Below are 14805 nucleotides of genomic sequence, written 5' to 3' on the forward strand. Positions count from 1 at the left end.
CCTTTGCTAAACCAGGCATGGGCATGGCCAGCACATGATGCATCTGGCCCACAGGCCGGGAGTTTGACAGCCCTGCTTTAGAGGTTATTCCACTGAGTCAGAAAGAACTGAATGACCACAGCTGCCATTTGGATCCCTCTTATCTTCATATTTTGTATGAAGATCACTGATGAACTACATGTTTTCCTCAGATATATAGAGAGAATAAATTTCCCTATTCCTTTGAAAGAATATGTGAAATAAAAGTTGGGTTTTGTACTGATGTATATATAATGAATTTATTATATAATAAATGATGAAGTATGTTACTTTTCTATGAGTTAGATGTAATTCCCCTGAATCCTTACTCTGGCACCATTTTTTTCTTCCTATCATTTTTCCAGAAATGCAGGTTCTGGACCAGAGGTGGGTTTCAGCAGGTTCTGACCAGTTCTGGAGAACTGGTAGTGGAAATTTTGAGTAGTTCAGAGAACCAGTAGTAAAAATTCTGACTGGCCCTGCCCCCATTTATTCTCTGCCTCCCAAGTCCCAGCTGATTGGGAGGGAATGGAGATTTTATAGTATACTTCCCCTGCCACACCCACCAAGCCACACCTACCAAGCCATGCCACACCCACCAAGCCACACCCACAGAACCAGTAGTAAAAAATTTTGAAACCGACCACTGGTCTGGACTCTTTTTCATCAAAGCTGAAATAGGGTTTGGGTTTATGGTTTTTCATCAAAAAGTGAAATAGTATTGACCTGGAAATGTTTTGGCTGATTTTCTACTCCAGAATGACCTTGACCCACATCATGATTATGTAGCACAGCTATCTTCCAGAACTACTATTGAATGATTCTTCTTTATTAAAGAACAAATATCAGCTGCATGAAAACTTTTTGAGACAAACTTTTTGGCCCAAATTCTAAGTAGGTTGCAGTGCAAATAAATTCTGGAGAGCTGAAGCCCTATTTGTTGCCCTAGCCATTAACCAAGGTTAGTTTGGAAACAGGAATACTTAAAATTCTGGTATGAGCATGGATTTTGATGCTAATTTTTGGCTGAAAATACAGATTTCCCAATAAACTTGCATCTTTCCCTCAAACTGAAAATTGCTGGTATAGCAGAAGCTTGTCTCATTGGGGTTTATGAATAATTTCCCCTAACTAATTAGTTCCCCATGACTAATGGTGACATTTTCTATCAGGAAACAGTCTTCTCTGCCAAGATTATGTGATCTTTAATGTTTGTTTTTTCCAAACATTATTACTCAATTGAGTGATCACTTAATGTATTGGGACTTACAATTTACCAAATTTCTTACTTCACTGGCTTACACTGGGAGGTGTAGGAGCATAATTTGAACATGGAAAAAGAAGTTTCCTGCACATGAAAGTTCATATTATCACAAATAATAGTAGATAATGTATCTCATGGCTTTTTTCTATGAATATATTAATTTATACTTACAACTTTCCAGTTGCATTATACAGGTCTGGACATCCATTGGGAAATTTTTGAGATCCATTGGACAGGAAAGTATTAAAGTCAGCCTGAAAGAAGGTAAAGCAAATGAAGCAAAAATATTATTTTCTTTACATATATTTCCTTACATCCATCTACAATAAGGAGGAAAGTTGGCAAATCTAGCACATGTATAATTAATACAAAATAATAAACTACAATTCATTTAAATGACTAAATATTATAAAGTTGTCTTTGTATTAGACTCCAAATGCTTAGAACTGATTTTAAAATTGCAATTTTATCAACCTTTCTTGGAAACAAACCAGCAGTGGGTTTTCCAATAGTCTTACCACTGGTTCACCCCACGCATGTGCCTTCCGCACATGCGCCCAGCCTAAAAAACGTGGCTAAATGGGACGGCATTAAGCTGGGGCTGCTACCAGTTCTCTGGAACTGGTCTGAACTGGCTGAATACCACCTTTGAAACAAGCCTCATAAAATCAGAGAAATCTATTTATGAATAAACATCTCCAAATTTTGTATTTTTATAGAATTCTCTTCATGCAATTTGTGCAGTATGGTACATTATAATCTAATTCTATGTATCTTCCATAGTGATTTGTGAAATTATTATTAAAACAACATATTCAGGCTTTCAAATAAAAGCCATATGAATCATTTTTGCTTCAAATAATATTAATCTTCATTTCAAATAGAAGTATCTTTGTTATCCTGTGTTCAATGTAGACTTAAAAATCTAGAAGAATCAATGGAAGAATTTTGACAGAGAATCAATAGATGATATATAGCTGTAATGGTGAACCTATGGCACGTGTGCCACAGATGGCACACAGAGCCCTCTCTTCAGGCATGCCAGCCATTGCCCTAGCCCAGCTGTACCGTGCATGTGCGTGTGCCTCCCGATGGCCAGCTGGTCTTTGGGTCTCTGCTGTGCATGTGCAGGGGGGTGGGGCACATGGGGGGATTGCCTTGTGTGGCCCCCTGTACCCCATTTTGGGCCTGGAAGGCCTCCTGCACCAACCTGGAAGCCAAAACAGGGGGCTGTGGGGCAGGGCGCATGCACGGTGGGGAGCAAGCATGGAGGCGTGCACACATGTGTGGGGGCAGGGCGTATGCACGGGGATGCTCACATTGCATTTTGGGGGTTCTGGCACGCGCACGTGCATTCGCGCACGCACTTTGGACACTTGGCACCAAAAAGGTTAACCATCACTGATACAGTATATAGTATAAAGAACAAATGATTAGAAAGTCTAATCCAGATACATTTTGAAAAAAGTAAATATCTTTGAACAGGCAAAGGAGTATTAAACCCTTATTCAGAATCAATGCAATCTACAACATGTGTATTCTGCAATGTCTTGTATGCTAATAAACTATACTTTAAACCTCATATATGCAATGAAGTTATGGAACATTTAAGGAAAAGTCAGAATTTTTAAATATTGGATGCAGTTCTATCACAAGCTTTTGATAGCAACAAATATAGATGGCTTAGAGCAGAAGCATGAAAATTGGCTTTGTAGCAAAGGAACTCTTTAAGCACTGGGGGAAATTTGAGGTTAAAAATCCTACTAAGGCTTCTAGTAATGTTTATTTATAGTAACTTATTTTCCCCCTTTTTACTCCCTTCCCTAAAAATGTCTGAATATTGTGGTTGTACTTTGTATAGGGATTCTGGGAATATAAACGAAATGGTGATGGTTGCTGAGGTACACATGTGTGCTTCTTGTTTACAGCATGATTAGCCAGTGAAAGAAAACTGATCCATTCTACAAGAGTATAGAAGTTATCACTTTCGTTATCACAAAATATCGTATGTCTGACTTAATTTTACACTAAGAATTAATATATTTTAGCCTTAGCAAAGTTCTGCCTTTTTGCTTTCAAAAGTAAAATTTCCAACATTTGGGGGAATCAGTTATTGTTTCTGTATAACTTATGACATTTGAATCAATTTTCAATAATTGCACGTTATTTTTTTATCTTGAAGATCAATTTATATACTTATATACATCAATGTGAAAAATATACAATCTATAAAAGCAACAATCATTATGTTTAAATGGAACTTAGATTACTTTGAAATTGGGCTATAACCTCATATTTTTGTACTCAACAATTTACCTGATAGAATAAAGAACATTTCCATTTTTAAAAATTCGAAGCAATTTATTGTCAGTTGTTACTTCATGAAAGTTGGCACCCTTTTCATTGGCAAAAAATAAATCAGGTTTCCAGATTGAATCCAGCATGGATGGATCTAAATCTAAAGAGTCATCTGGATATTCACTATAAGCAAGGCGTGGATCATTCCAGTTCTGCCGGAGAAAAATGTTCACTCGATAATCCTAAGGGAAAAAAAACAAAAAATGAAAACAAGAAAGTTCCTTTTACTCTTACATTTAATTGAACAATAATTAACTTTTCCAATTAATGAAAACAAATTATTTAGCCTGACACATATTTTAAAAATATACTTTTAAAATACTTGGCATATTATTGTATGAAACCTAACCATTGGATGAGCACATTCTGATCTCTATTTTCTCCAGGAATTTGTATAAAAGCAAAATTCTAAAATTTTGCATAAACACAAAGCAGAATATTCATAAGTTAATTTCACACTTGCGTAAACAGATTACTACATAAACCTTATATTTACAATTCTTACTATACATTTATCAGAAAGAAATAGTCTACTTTCTTAAATTAATAAATACACTGATTGGATTCAGATATAGTGCCACATAATTAATTTACTTAACAATAATTTACTAAATAACCAAATTTTGCTGGTGTTAGCTTTGGAAGCCATATTAACACTGGAAGCTTCCACGCTGCCACCCTCCTATGCTTGGAAAATTAGGAGGGGGGATTTAGTAGAGGGAATGTAGTTAAACAAAATAGCATTCTTCTTTTTGGTCACGGTCAGGACAATCCTGCACCTGGAGAAGGAGTGCTTGAAGTGGTGTCTCAAGATGGGATGGATGGTGATTGGACCATGTGATGGACTGATGAGTGCCAGGACTGGATTTAGGGTTTTAAATAAATAAATAAATAAATAAATAAATAAATAAATAAATAAATAAATAAATAAATAAATAAATAAATAAATAAATTAATTTCTATACTGCCCTTCTCCCGAAGGATTCAGGAGGTGTACAGCCTATTAAAAGCACAAAGACAGACATCAATTAAAAATAATTAAAATTATTAAATAATTTCGGCTCAGATTTAAAACCCCAAAATTTAAAACACCCAATTTAAAATCATTACATTGATAGCCCGGCCTGACAGAACAACAGGGTCTTGAGGGCACAGCAAAATACACGGAGGTCGGAGATCTTACGCATTTCCGGGGGTAATTCATTCCACAGGGCAGGGGCTCCCACAGAGAAGGCCCTCCCCCGGGTGTCGCCAGCCAACATAACTTGGCCGATGGCACCCTGAGGAGACCCTCTCTGTGGGAGCGGACTGGCCAGTGGGAGGCTATTGGTGGCAGAAGTAGGTCTCGAAGGTACTGGGGCCCTATGCCATGGAGCGCTTTAAGGGTGGTGACCAACACCTTGAATCGCACCCGGAAGACCACTGGGAGCCAGTGCAGCTCATGCAGGAGGAGTCTCATGTGGGCTCAATGAGTTGCGCCCATAACCACCCACGCGGCCGCATTCTGGACCAGTTGGAGCCTCCGAGTGCTCTTCAAGGGGAGCCCCATGTAGAGAGCATTACAGTAGTCCAGCCGGGAGGTGACAAGGGCATGAGTGACCGTGCGCAAGGCGTCCCGGTCCAGAAAGGGCTGCAACTGGCGAATCAGGTGAACCTGATAAAAACCCCCCCTGGCCACGGCTGTCATATGCTCTTCTAAAGACAGCTGTGTGTCCAGTAGGACACCCAGATTGCGAGCCCTCTCTGTGGGGGGCAGAGACTTACCCCCAATAGTCAGCGATGGCACCAGCTGACTATATCAGGACGCCGGAAGCCACAGCCACTCGGTCTTGGAAGAGTTGAATTTGAGCCTATTTCTCCCCATCCAGACCCGCACGGCCTCCAGGCAGCGAGATATCACATCAAGGGCATCGTTGGGGTGGTCTGGGGTGGAGATGTACAGCTGAGTATCATCAGCGTACTGATGAACTCTCACCCCAAAACCACGGATGATCTCACCCAGCGGCTTCACATAAATGTTGAACAGAAGGGGCGAGAGGACCGATCCTTGCAGCACTCCCCATGTGAGGTGCCTCGAGGTCGACCTCTGCCCCCCTGCCAACACAAACTGCAAACGGTCGGAGAGGAAGGAGGAGAACCACTGCAGGATGGTGCCCCCTATTCCTAACCCCCTCAACCGCTGCAGCATGATACCATGGTCGATGGTATCAAAAGCTGCTGAGAGATCTAATAGGACCAGGACAGAGGAGCAACCCCTGTCCCGAGCCCTCCAGAGATCATCCACCAACAGCCGTTTCTGTGCTGTACCCCTGCCTGAAGCCCAACTGGTACAGGTCTAGATAGATAGCTTCATCCAGGTGCCAGGGAAGCTGTCATGCCACCACACTCTCAACAACCTTCACCACAAAATGAAGGTTGGAGACCGGACGGTAATTAGCTAATTCCGCTGGGTCCAGGGAAGGCTTCTTGAGGAGGGGTCTCACCACCGCCTCTTTCAAGGTGGCAGGAAAGGCACCCTCACTCAGAGAAGCACTTATAATCCCCTGGAGCCAGCCTCGTGTAACCTCCCGGGAGGCCAGTACCAACCAGGAGGGGCACGGGTCCAGTAAACATGTGGTGGCACTAATCTTACGCAGAACCCTGTCCACATCCTCAGGAGCCACAGGATCAAACTCCTCCCAGATAATATTCTCAAGACCTAACCTCGTCTGCTTCCCTGGACTCATCCAGTCTGAGTCCAAGCCTTCCCGAATCTGAGCGACTTTATCATGCAGGAATTGCACAAAATCCTCAGCTCGACCCTGCAAGGGATCTTCCCACACTCCCCCCCCGAAGAAGGGAGTGGGTCACCCTAAACAGGGCGGCTGGGCAGTTCTCTGCAGATGCGATAAGAGAGGAAAAATGGTTAGATTTCGCCACTTTTATCGCCACTATGTAGGTCTTGATATAAGACCTCACCAGTGTCTGGTCAGAATCGGATTGACTAGTCCTCCAGATGCTCTCTAGGTATCTTTTCCGATGCTTCATCTCTCTCAGTTCCTCGGAGAACCATGGAGCCAATTGAGATCGGCATTGGGTCAGAGGCCATAAAGGCACGACGTGGTCCAAAGCCCGGCGGTCGCACTCTCCCAGGCGGCCACCAGCTCTTCAGTTGAGTCGTGTGCCAGAGTCTCAGGAAACGGCCCAAGCTCCATCAGGAATCTTTCGGGATCCATCAGGCACCTGGACGGAACCATCTAGTCAGTTCTGTCTCCCTGCGGTGGGGGGAAGTGGCTGGAAAGTCCAAGTGAAGGAGTGAATGATCTGTCCATGACAAGGGTTTAATGTCTAAGTCCCCTCTACCAAGATCATTCAACCACTGACCAGAGACGAAAATCAAGTCCAGAGTGTGTCCCCCTATGTGAGTGGGGCCATTAACTAACTGGGTCAGGTCCATGGCCACCATGGAAGCCATGAACTCCCGAGCCACCTCTGATGCCTCACCTGCAGATGGTAGGTTTAATAAGAATCATAGCCTGCCTCAAAATGTGGGCACATGAGTCTGTACAGTGAGGAAACTGGAAGAAAAGCAGGTTAAAATTAAATGAACCAGTAACTTTCTTTTCCAAATTAAGCAGGATAGGTTCTTTTAAACATTGCATATTAGGTGTCCATTTGCAAACCTTTTCAATTATTCTCCTTATTGTATTAATTATTATAATTATTCATAGTAATTCATTATACAATTATATAATTAAAATAATCAGTCATGCATTAAAAGCTATGTAGTCACTAAGAGTTGCACCAACTTGATGGCATATAATCAATCAACATATAAGAAAAAAAATTGTCCTCTGAGCTTGCTGCTTTGCTCCCAGACATTTCATTACCAAACTAGATAACATCTTCAGTGGGTTTTGGGGTGAAGTGTCCTAATCATTTATATAGGTCCTGAGTGATGGTTTTGTTGAATCACAAGACTGATTGAGTCACAAGGCTGATTCTGGTCTTGTGACTTCTGACTGGTTGCTCTGAGGCGTGAAATTCAACTGGTGAGGTGGTGGTCAGTTCTGTCATCGATCGGTAGTTAGGATGGTCTGCTTCCTTATAGATTTGTATGCTGGTAGTAAATCAATATGTTTGTTAATGGATCCGTTGCTTTGGTAAAGTGCCTGATGGGTTTTTGGTGTGGCCAATGACTTTGCCTTTGTTCCATTCCATTTGTTGTCAGTATTTCTGATGATCAAGGTCATGCCATTTGACAGCCAGCTGGTATTCATAGATTCTGGTTTTTAACTGCCCTCCTGTCTGTCTGATATAGAACTGGTTAAAACGGTATACCAGAAATCCACTCACATGAATCAAATCCTTAACTTTTCCAGCAACCACAACACAGCACACAAAAGAAGCTGTGTCCAGGCTCTCTTCAAGAAAGCCAAAACACACTGCAGCACCAAATCCCTAAGAGAAGCAGAGGAGAAATACCTCTACAATGTTTTTCTCTGCAATGGCTATCCCAGGAATTTCATACTGTGATGAAATCCAAATCCAGAAAGCCACACAGAAAAGCACAGCATGGAAACAAATCCTGCTATACATAAAAGACACATTAAAAGTGGTTGCCAGGCTACTGCAACCCCTAGGAATAACAACAGCCCACAAATCTACATTTACACTCAGATGGAAACACTTACAAAAATCAAAGACAGGACACGGAAAGAAGACAGCACCAAGGTAATATACAGAATCAGCTGCAACAATTGTAACAATTTCTATGTTGGGCAGACAACAGCTGGAAACCAGAATCCATGAACATCAGCTGGCTATCAAATGGCATGATTCGAAGTCCCTGATCACCAGTCACATCGACAACAAACAACATCAGTTCGACTGGAATAAAGGTGAAGTCACTGGCCACGCCCTAACCCATCAGGAACATGAATTTATCAAAGCCTGGCATTCTACCAATGGGCCCATCAACAAACATATTGAATTAGAATCAGAGTATGAACCAATAAGGAAGCAGACCATCCAAACCACCAACAGATGACAGAACTGACAACTCTCTCACCTGTTGAATTTCATGCATCACAACAACCAGTCAGAAGTCATAAGACTAGAATCAGCCTTGTGATTCAATCAGTCTTGTGACTCTATCAGTCTTGTGAGTCAATCAGTCACAAGACCAACTGATCACCCAGAATGATATAAATGAACAGGACACTCCACTCCAAAACCCTGCTGAAGATGTTACCTAGTTTGATAACGAAATGTCTGGAGCCAAGCAGCAAGCTTGGAGGACAAACCTCTGCCTAAATTTACAACCTGAGCTACAAATATTATCCATAATTTCTAAAAAAATATATATCTAACGCTGCTGTTTGGTAATTCCTGCTGGAAATGGCAGAACTATAATCACATTTTTTCAACCATTAGATCAGAGTGGGCTTCACAGCTTTGCAAAATAAAACACAGCAAAACAAAACTCAGACAATTTATGCTAACAGAGGAAAAAAATGTAAATCCAAATCCTATGTTCAGATAAGCTGACCCTCAATTTTTATTCAAAATATGTTGAAAATATTGTAAAAAATGCCCCTCTCTGCAGATGCTCAAAATTTCTGTATGATTTAATTTTCATAATTAGCATATATTGGGCTTCATGGTATATAGTTGTAAATTCATATAACATTAGTTATGTAGCCAGAGTAAATATTGAGGAGCTCCCTTATGATGGAACAGAGCTGGAAGGGACTTTGGAGGTCTTCTAGTCCAGCCCCCTGCTCAAACAGGAGAACTTATACTATTTCAGACAAGTGACAGTCTAGTCTCTTCTTAAAAACCTCCAGTGTGGAGCACCCACAATTTCTGAAGGCAAGCTATTCCACTGGTTAATTGTCCTCACTGTTAAGAAGTTTCTCCTTAATTCCAGATTGCTTTTCTCTTTGATTAGTTTCCAACCATTGTTTCCCCTCTTCTTTGTGGCAGCCCTTCAAATACTGGAATACTGCTATCATGTTACCCCTAATTCTTCTTTTCCTTAGACTAGCCAAACCCAAATCCTGCAGCCGTTCTTCATGTGTTTTAGTCTCCAGGCCTTGATCATCTTAGTTGCTCTTCTTTGAACTTTTTCCAAAGTCTCAACATCTTTTTTGTAGTATGGAGACCAGAATTGGTTACAGTATTCCAGGTGTGGTTTTACTAGGGTTTTATAAAGTGGCACTAATACTTCGTGTTACCTTGATTCTATGCCTCTCTTTATACAACCCAGGATTGTATTAACCTTTTTAGCTGCTGCTGCACACTGCTGGCTCATATTCAATTGATCATCCACTTGAACTCCAAGGTCCCTCTCACAGTTACTGTTTTTGATTTTTCCTGCCTAAATGTAAAACTCTGATTTTCTTCACATTAAAATTCATGTTGGTGGATAGATCTCATTTTTCAAGTTTGTTAAGATCTTTTTGGATCCTGAGCTTGTCTTCAGAGGTGTTGGCTATTCCTGCCAGTTTAGTATCATCTGCAAATTTGATGAGTTCCCCTTATATTCCCTCATCAAAGTCATTTATGAAGATATTGTAGAGTACTGGGCCTAAGACGGAACATTGTGGTATTCCACTGGTTACTTCTCTGCTGTGGCTGTAGTACCATTAAGGACTACTAGTTGAGTATGGTTTGTCAGCCAGCTACAAATTCATCTGGTGGTGATATTGTCTATTCCACATTTTTCTAGCTTACCAGGAAGTAGGTTGTGGGCTACTTTGTCAAATGCCGTACTGAAATCTAAGAATACTATGTCCACAGCATTTCACTGGTCTACTAATTTAATCACTTTATCAAAGAATGAAATAATGATGGTGAAGCACAAGAACAACCTATTTGACTCTGGATAATATATGAAGCTATTTCTATTTCAATGGTTTTACTGTTTGAAAAAATTGAGGAATATGTCTTAGTCATTGCTAATGTAGTAGTTATATTTTAGATATTTCATTTAAAAATATATATTATAAGACTTAGAAATGAAAAGTCCTTTCTACTCCAGCCCTCAATTTCTTTCTCTATATTAAAGAAATTATTCACCTGATAACTTCTGACAGCCTCTCCAACCATAGAAACTGCTTAGTGAGTCATGAAGGCAAAATTAAAATTCTTCTGGCAGTGTTGGCACTTTCTGAAATAAAGTCTCTGATGATGTTCATTGACAGCTGAACATTTAAGAGTTTAGATATGACCTCCCCTGCTGTTCCTTGAGATAGAATATATGTTCAGTGACCTATTCAAGATTATGTATGCACCTTTAAGCCATTCAGCATTACAGGACAGAAAATAATAGCTCATTTTTTTATATTCAGTTCTATCGTAAAATTGTCTCGATGCTCACTTGAATTTCCCTGAAGAATATTTTTATTTCCATAAATTCCTAGTGAACATGGGAAAAGCTGGCATGAGAGGAGTGAAGGTAATTCATAATAATTATATTAATTTGACCAAAGTCACATAATAAAAGAAAATTATTGCCTTATTTCATTTTCAGAAAGAAATTGATTCCCTTGCATTAAAGAACAAGCTTCACTATTGACTCTTAAATGTACTTTTTCTATTCTGCTCTCTTATTTTCTCTTCTCACTTTTGTCTCGCAATTATCACAAATTTCATTCTGGCTTTGATTTTTCTTTCAAAACGGTTATCTTAGCTTCCTAAGAACAACTACCAACAACCCCTGGATTTCCAATTTTATCACTAATGTCCAGAATTGAGTGAATGAATACTGATCTCAATTTAAAAAGACAACAACTAACTTTTTTAGAAAAATAACTACCAAACTGAATTTGATAGAACTAGCCACTGTGATTAAAAACATAACAAATTCATTACCACACGAGATATGGTTGCTTGAAAATAAGGGAAGTTGAGTGCAGTTTCCAGTAATTGCTTGGCTGTGTTCAGACAATTTTCTTGGAAACAAGAAATAGAAGTTTGTCACTGCATTTTTCTAGGAAATGTTTTTAAAATATGTTTAAAGGTTTAGATACAGTCCTGGGAATTCTTAGTTATATCCTGCTTGTGCTTTTGGCTTAGTCCAACAAAAGTGACTAAGTGGCAGATGAGATTGAAGACACATTATATCTGGAGGATTCTTCATACATATCATACATGAGACTTTAGTAGTTTGCTTTATTTATTTAAAACATTTAAATCTACTTATCTGAAACTTTAGAATTTATGTAGAATAAAATAAATAAGAATAACAGGCATTTAAATAATGCTACATATGTAAATTGTTCAGGCTAGTAGAACTCCAAAGGAAAAGTGCTGTTTCATTTTCATCTTGAGGCTAATAAAATAGGAAAAATGTTCAATATATACAATGTTTGTTTACATTACATTACATCACTTTTGTAAACTTTGCTGATGTCCATCCTTCAACAGGAGAAATTGAAGATAATAATAATAATAATAATAATAATAATAATAATAATAATAATAATAATGGAGTTCTGCTTTTCATAAACTCTTTTTTTAGCTGCAGTTAGAATAATCTAAGGGCAGGAGTTTATTTCCCAGGCTCATTGCTAAAACACATGTAGTTGACATAAAAAATATAGTATAGGTCTTTAAAAATAATGGAATACAAGCACAAGGGTTATTTTCTGCCAGTTTATTACTCTAATTCTACCATTCTGAATGGACAGTTATAACTATTTCAAAAGGAATTCCTTTCCCATATGAGCAAGACATTCCGTTTTCAAGCTACTGTATTTAAAATGTTCTTTACAAGTTCTTCTTGCAGCTTTAACTTTATCTTTGTAATAGTATTCTGAGTGTTGCTCTCATTAAACCTTTTGGAAAAAAAATATCACTTCAGTTCATTAAAGTTAGTCTAGTCTAGACAAAAGAATGCAAATGAAAATAGCTTCTTCCACTGGAGTGAATGGGAAATTTATGCTAAGCAGAATTTCTACGTTCAAATGGAGTTTTAAATTAGTTTTCAGTTAATATGTTTCCAAAGGAATTCAATTAGTGCTTACAGTTAGTATTTAATGCAATCTCAGCAAGGTTATAATCAAAATGGTGCTTTATGCTTTTATATTGTCAATAATTAATGTAAAAATGAATAGTTTTTACTCTATGGCTTTATTTTTAGAGATTCAGGCAAAAATGCTACTGTACAAAGATTGTGTTATTAATCTTTGACTGTATTATATTGCTTTGTATTGTTATTATCATTCAGAATTTGTAAAAAAGAAACTTTAATAATGTTATGATCTGAAATTTTTCATTCTAAACTACAATAGTTTCAGATGATATCAATATTAAAATACTGTGGGGTTTGGTTTTTTTTTACGAATTTTGAATAATAACAATACAACCTTTTCCAGGATAATTTACAATTGTCAGATTTTCCTGATACAAACAAGCAATTAGAATTTTTAAAAAATTAAGAAAAGGAAACATTTTGATATTGCTTATTCTATAGTCTAAGGAAGGCATGCATGCTTTAAAGCCTGTTTGCATTTCCTCTATGAAGTCCTACAGCATAATTGATTAATCAAGAAAAATTATGCCAGCCCTGTATTGGCTCCAAACATGTGCATATTGTTAAGTCTTTAAACATTCACAAAAAGTTATACCAGGTTTGCTTTCTTACAACAGTAGATAAATAACATCTTACTTTATATACCTCACTGTTGAATTTAAAGACTGCATATATATTCAGTGGCACATAACTATGAGATAAGCGGGTAAAGGCTGGAAGGTGGAAAGGTAGAATTAAAGATGGAATTTTGAGACCATGCCAAAAATTAAAGAATCTTAATTAAATAACTCTGCTGTCCTCATCCTTTATAATGGTGTATTCTAGCACCACAGATATCAGGCAACATTTTTGTTTTGATTTGTTGAAAATCTTAATTACAATAATTAATTACAAAACTACAAAAATTAAATATCTAATCTAATCTAATTAGAATTAAAATGGTTTTCTCATGCCTACCTGTAGTTAGCCACCTAAAAATCTTGGAAAAGATGGAAAAATTAATGTGAGATTGAAATGAAAAAAATATCTTGTTTTGAAAGTCATCAAAATATTTTCTGTACCTTAGCTATCTTTAACATTACAAATTTCAGTAATGCCCCCCCCTTTTTTTCTTTTGCTCTGATAAATTTATTTGACAGGGATGAGTTCACTAATAAGCTACATGCCCAAAGCTATGATTACTGACTGTGACTGAAGATGCACTGATGTTTATGTAAGCCCCATGCTTATACTTAGATCTAGTGTAAACTCATAACTAAGTAACTAAACTAGTGGTGAAACAATTGCTGGGGATTCACTTGGCAACTGAAGTATGCTAAGTATTCTTCTATTTGTACATACTTTATCTTTACATTTATCATTATCCTGAAGTGATGTTAAAGTTGTAACAGAAATGTATTTAGTTTGCATTTTAACACAAACTTCCTAACTGACACCGCTCCAGCAAAATAACAGCTATCCTGATTAGGCTGAAGATCTCTCATTCTTTTTCCATGAACCAATGAAAAGTCCCCAGGGAGGATTTCAGTGTAATAGTATCACCCCCTTTCTAGCAATTGATAATGTTATGCCTTCTTTCTTTTCTGTCAGAAGTGATATAGTGCCATTTATTTTCTGTGAATATGTTCACCTTTTAAAAAATTCATCTGCTTTGATGGCCATCTTTGCATCCTCAGGAAACAAATTCCTTGAATTATTTATGCACTATGTGTAACAGCATTTTTCTTTATCTATCCTGATTTGTCCACCCTTAACTTCATCCTGCTTCTTATTTTGAAGAGGAATAAAAACCAATATTCATTCTCTCTTCATCACAAACAATTGCTTGTATCTCTACTCTAAATGATTTGATTAGTTATGCACTAAGAAGTCAGTGTTGACGCCCAGCAACAAACAGATAGCTAGTCTCCTGGCCCCCAGGTCTTCTAACATTGTACAATTTATCTTGCTGCTGCTTGTCCTCTCCATCTTTCCTCCACCTTTCCCAAAACTATAGATTTGTCATGGTATCTAGCTTTTCATATACTATGTCTAAAATATTATAATTTAAACATTGTCATTTACACCTTGACTGAGGTGTAAATGACACCTTGTTTCTTTTCTTGATTATTTATGGTACTGTTAAGATACCTTTGGAATTTAGGAG

At 38.1% G+C, this 14805-nt stretch overlaps 1 protein-coding gene across 1 annotated transcript in view; it reads right to left on the reverse strand.

Annotated features, from left to right (window-relative positions):
* The window catches only part of GLRA3 (glycine receptor alpha 3), a 77260-nt gene that overhangs the window by 13709 nt on the left and 48746 nt on the right, over positions 1 to 14805 (reverse strand). Inside the window, exons 4-5 of the mRNA XM_070948547.1 lie at positions 3599 to 3822; positions 1454 to 1536 (exon numbers count right to left, since the gene is read on the reverse strand). Coding sequence (XP_070804648.1) covers positions 1454 to 1536; positions 3599 to 3822 — 307 coding nt within the window. The remainder of the gene's footprint in view (positions 1 to 1453; positions 1537 to 3598; positions 3823 to 14805) is intronic.

The sequence above is a fragment of the Pituophis catenifer genome, unplaced genomic scaffold, assembly GCF_029215685.1.
Source record: "Pituophis catenifer annectens isolate HBS135680 unplaced genomic scaffold, rPitCat1.0.hap2 SCAF_8, whole genome shotgun sequence".
NCBI classification, from domain to species: Eukaryota; Metazoa; Chordata; class Lepidosauria; order Squamata; family Colubridae; genus Pituophis; species Pituophis catenifer.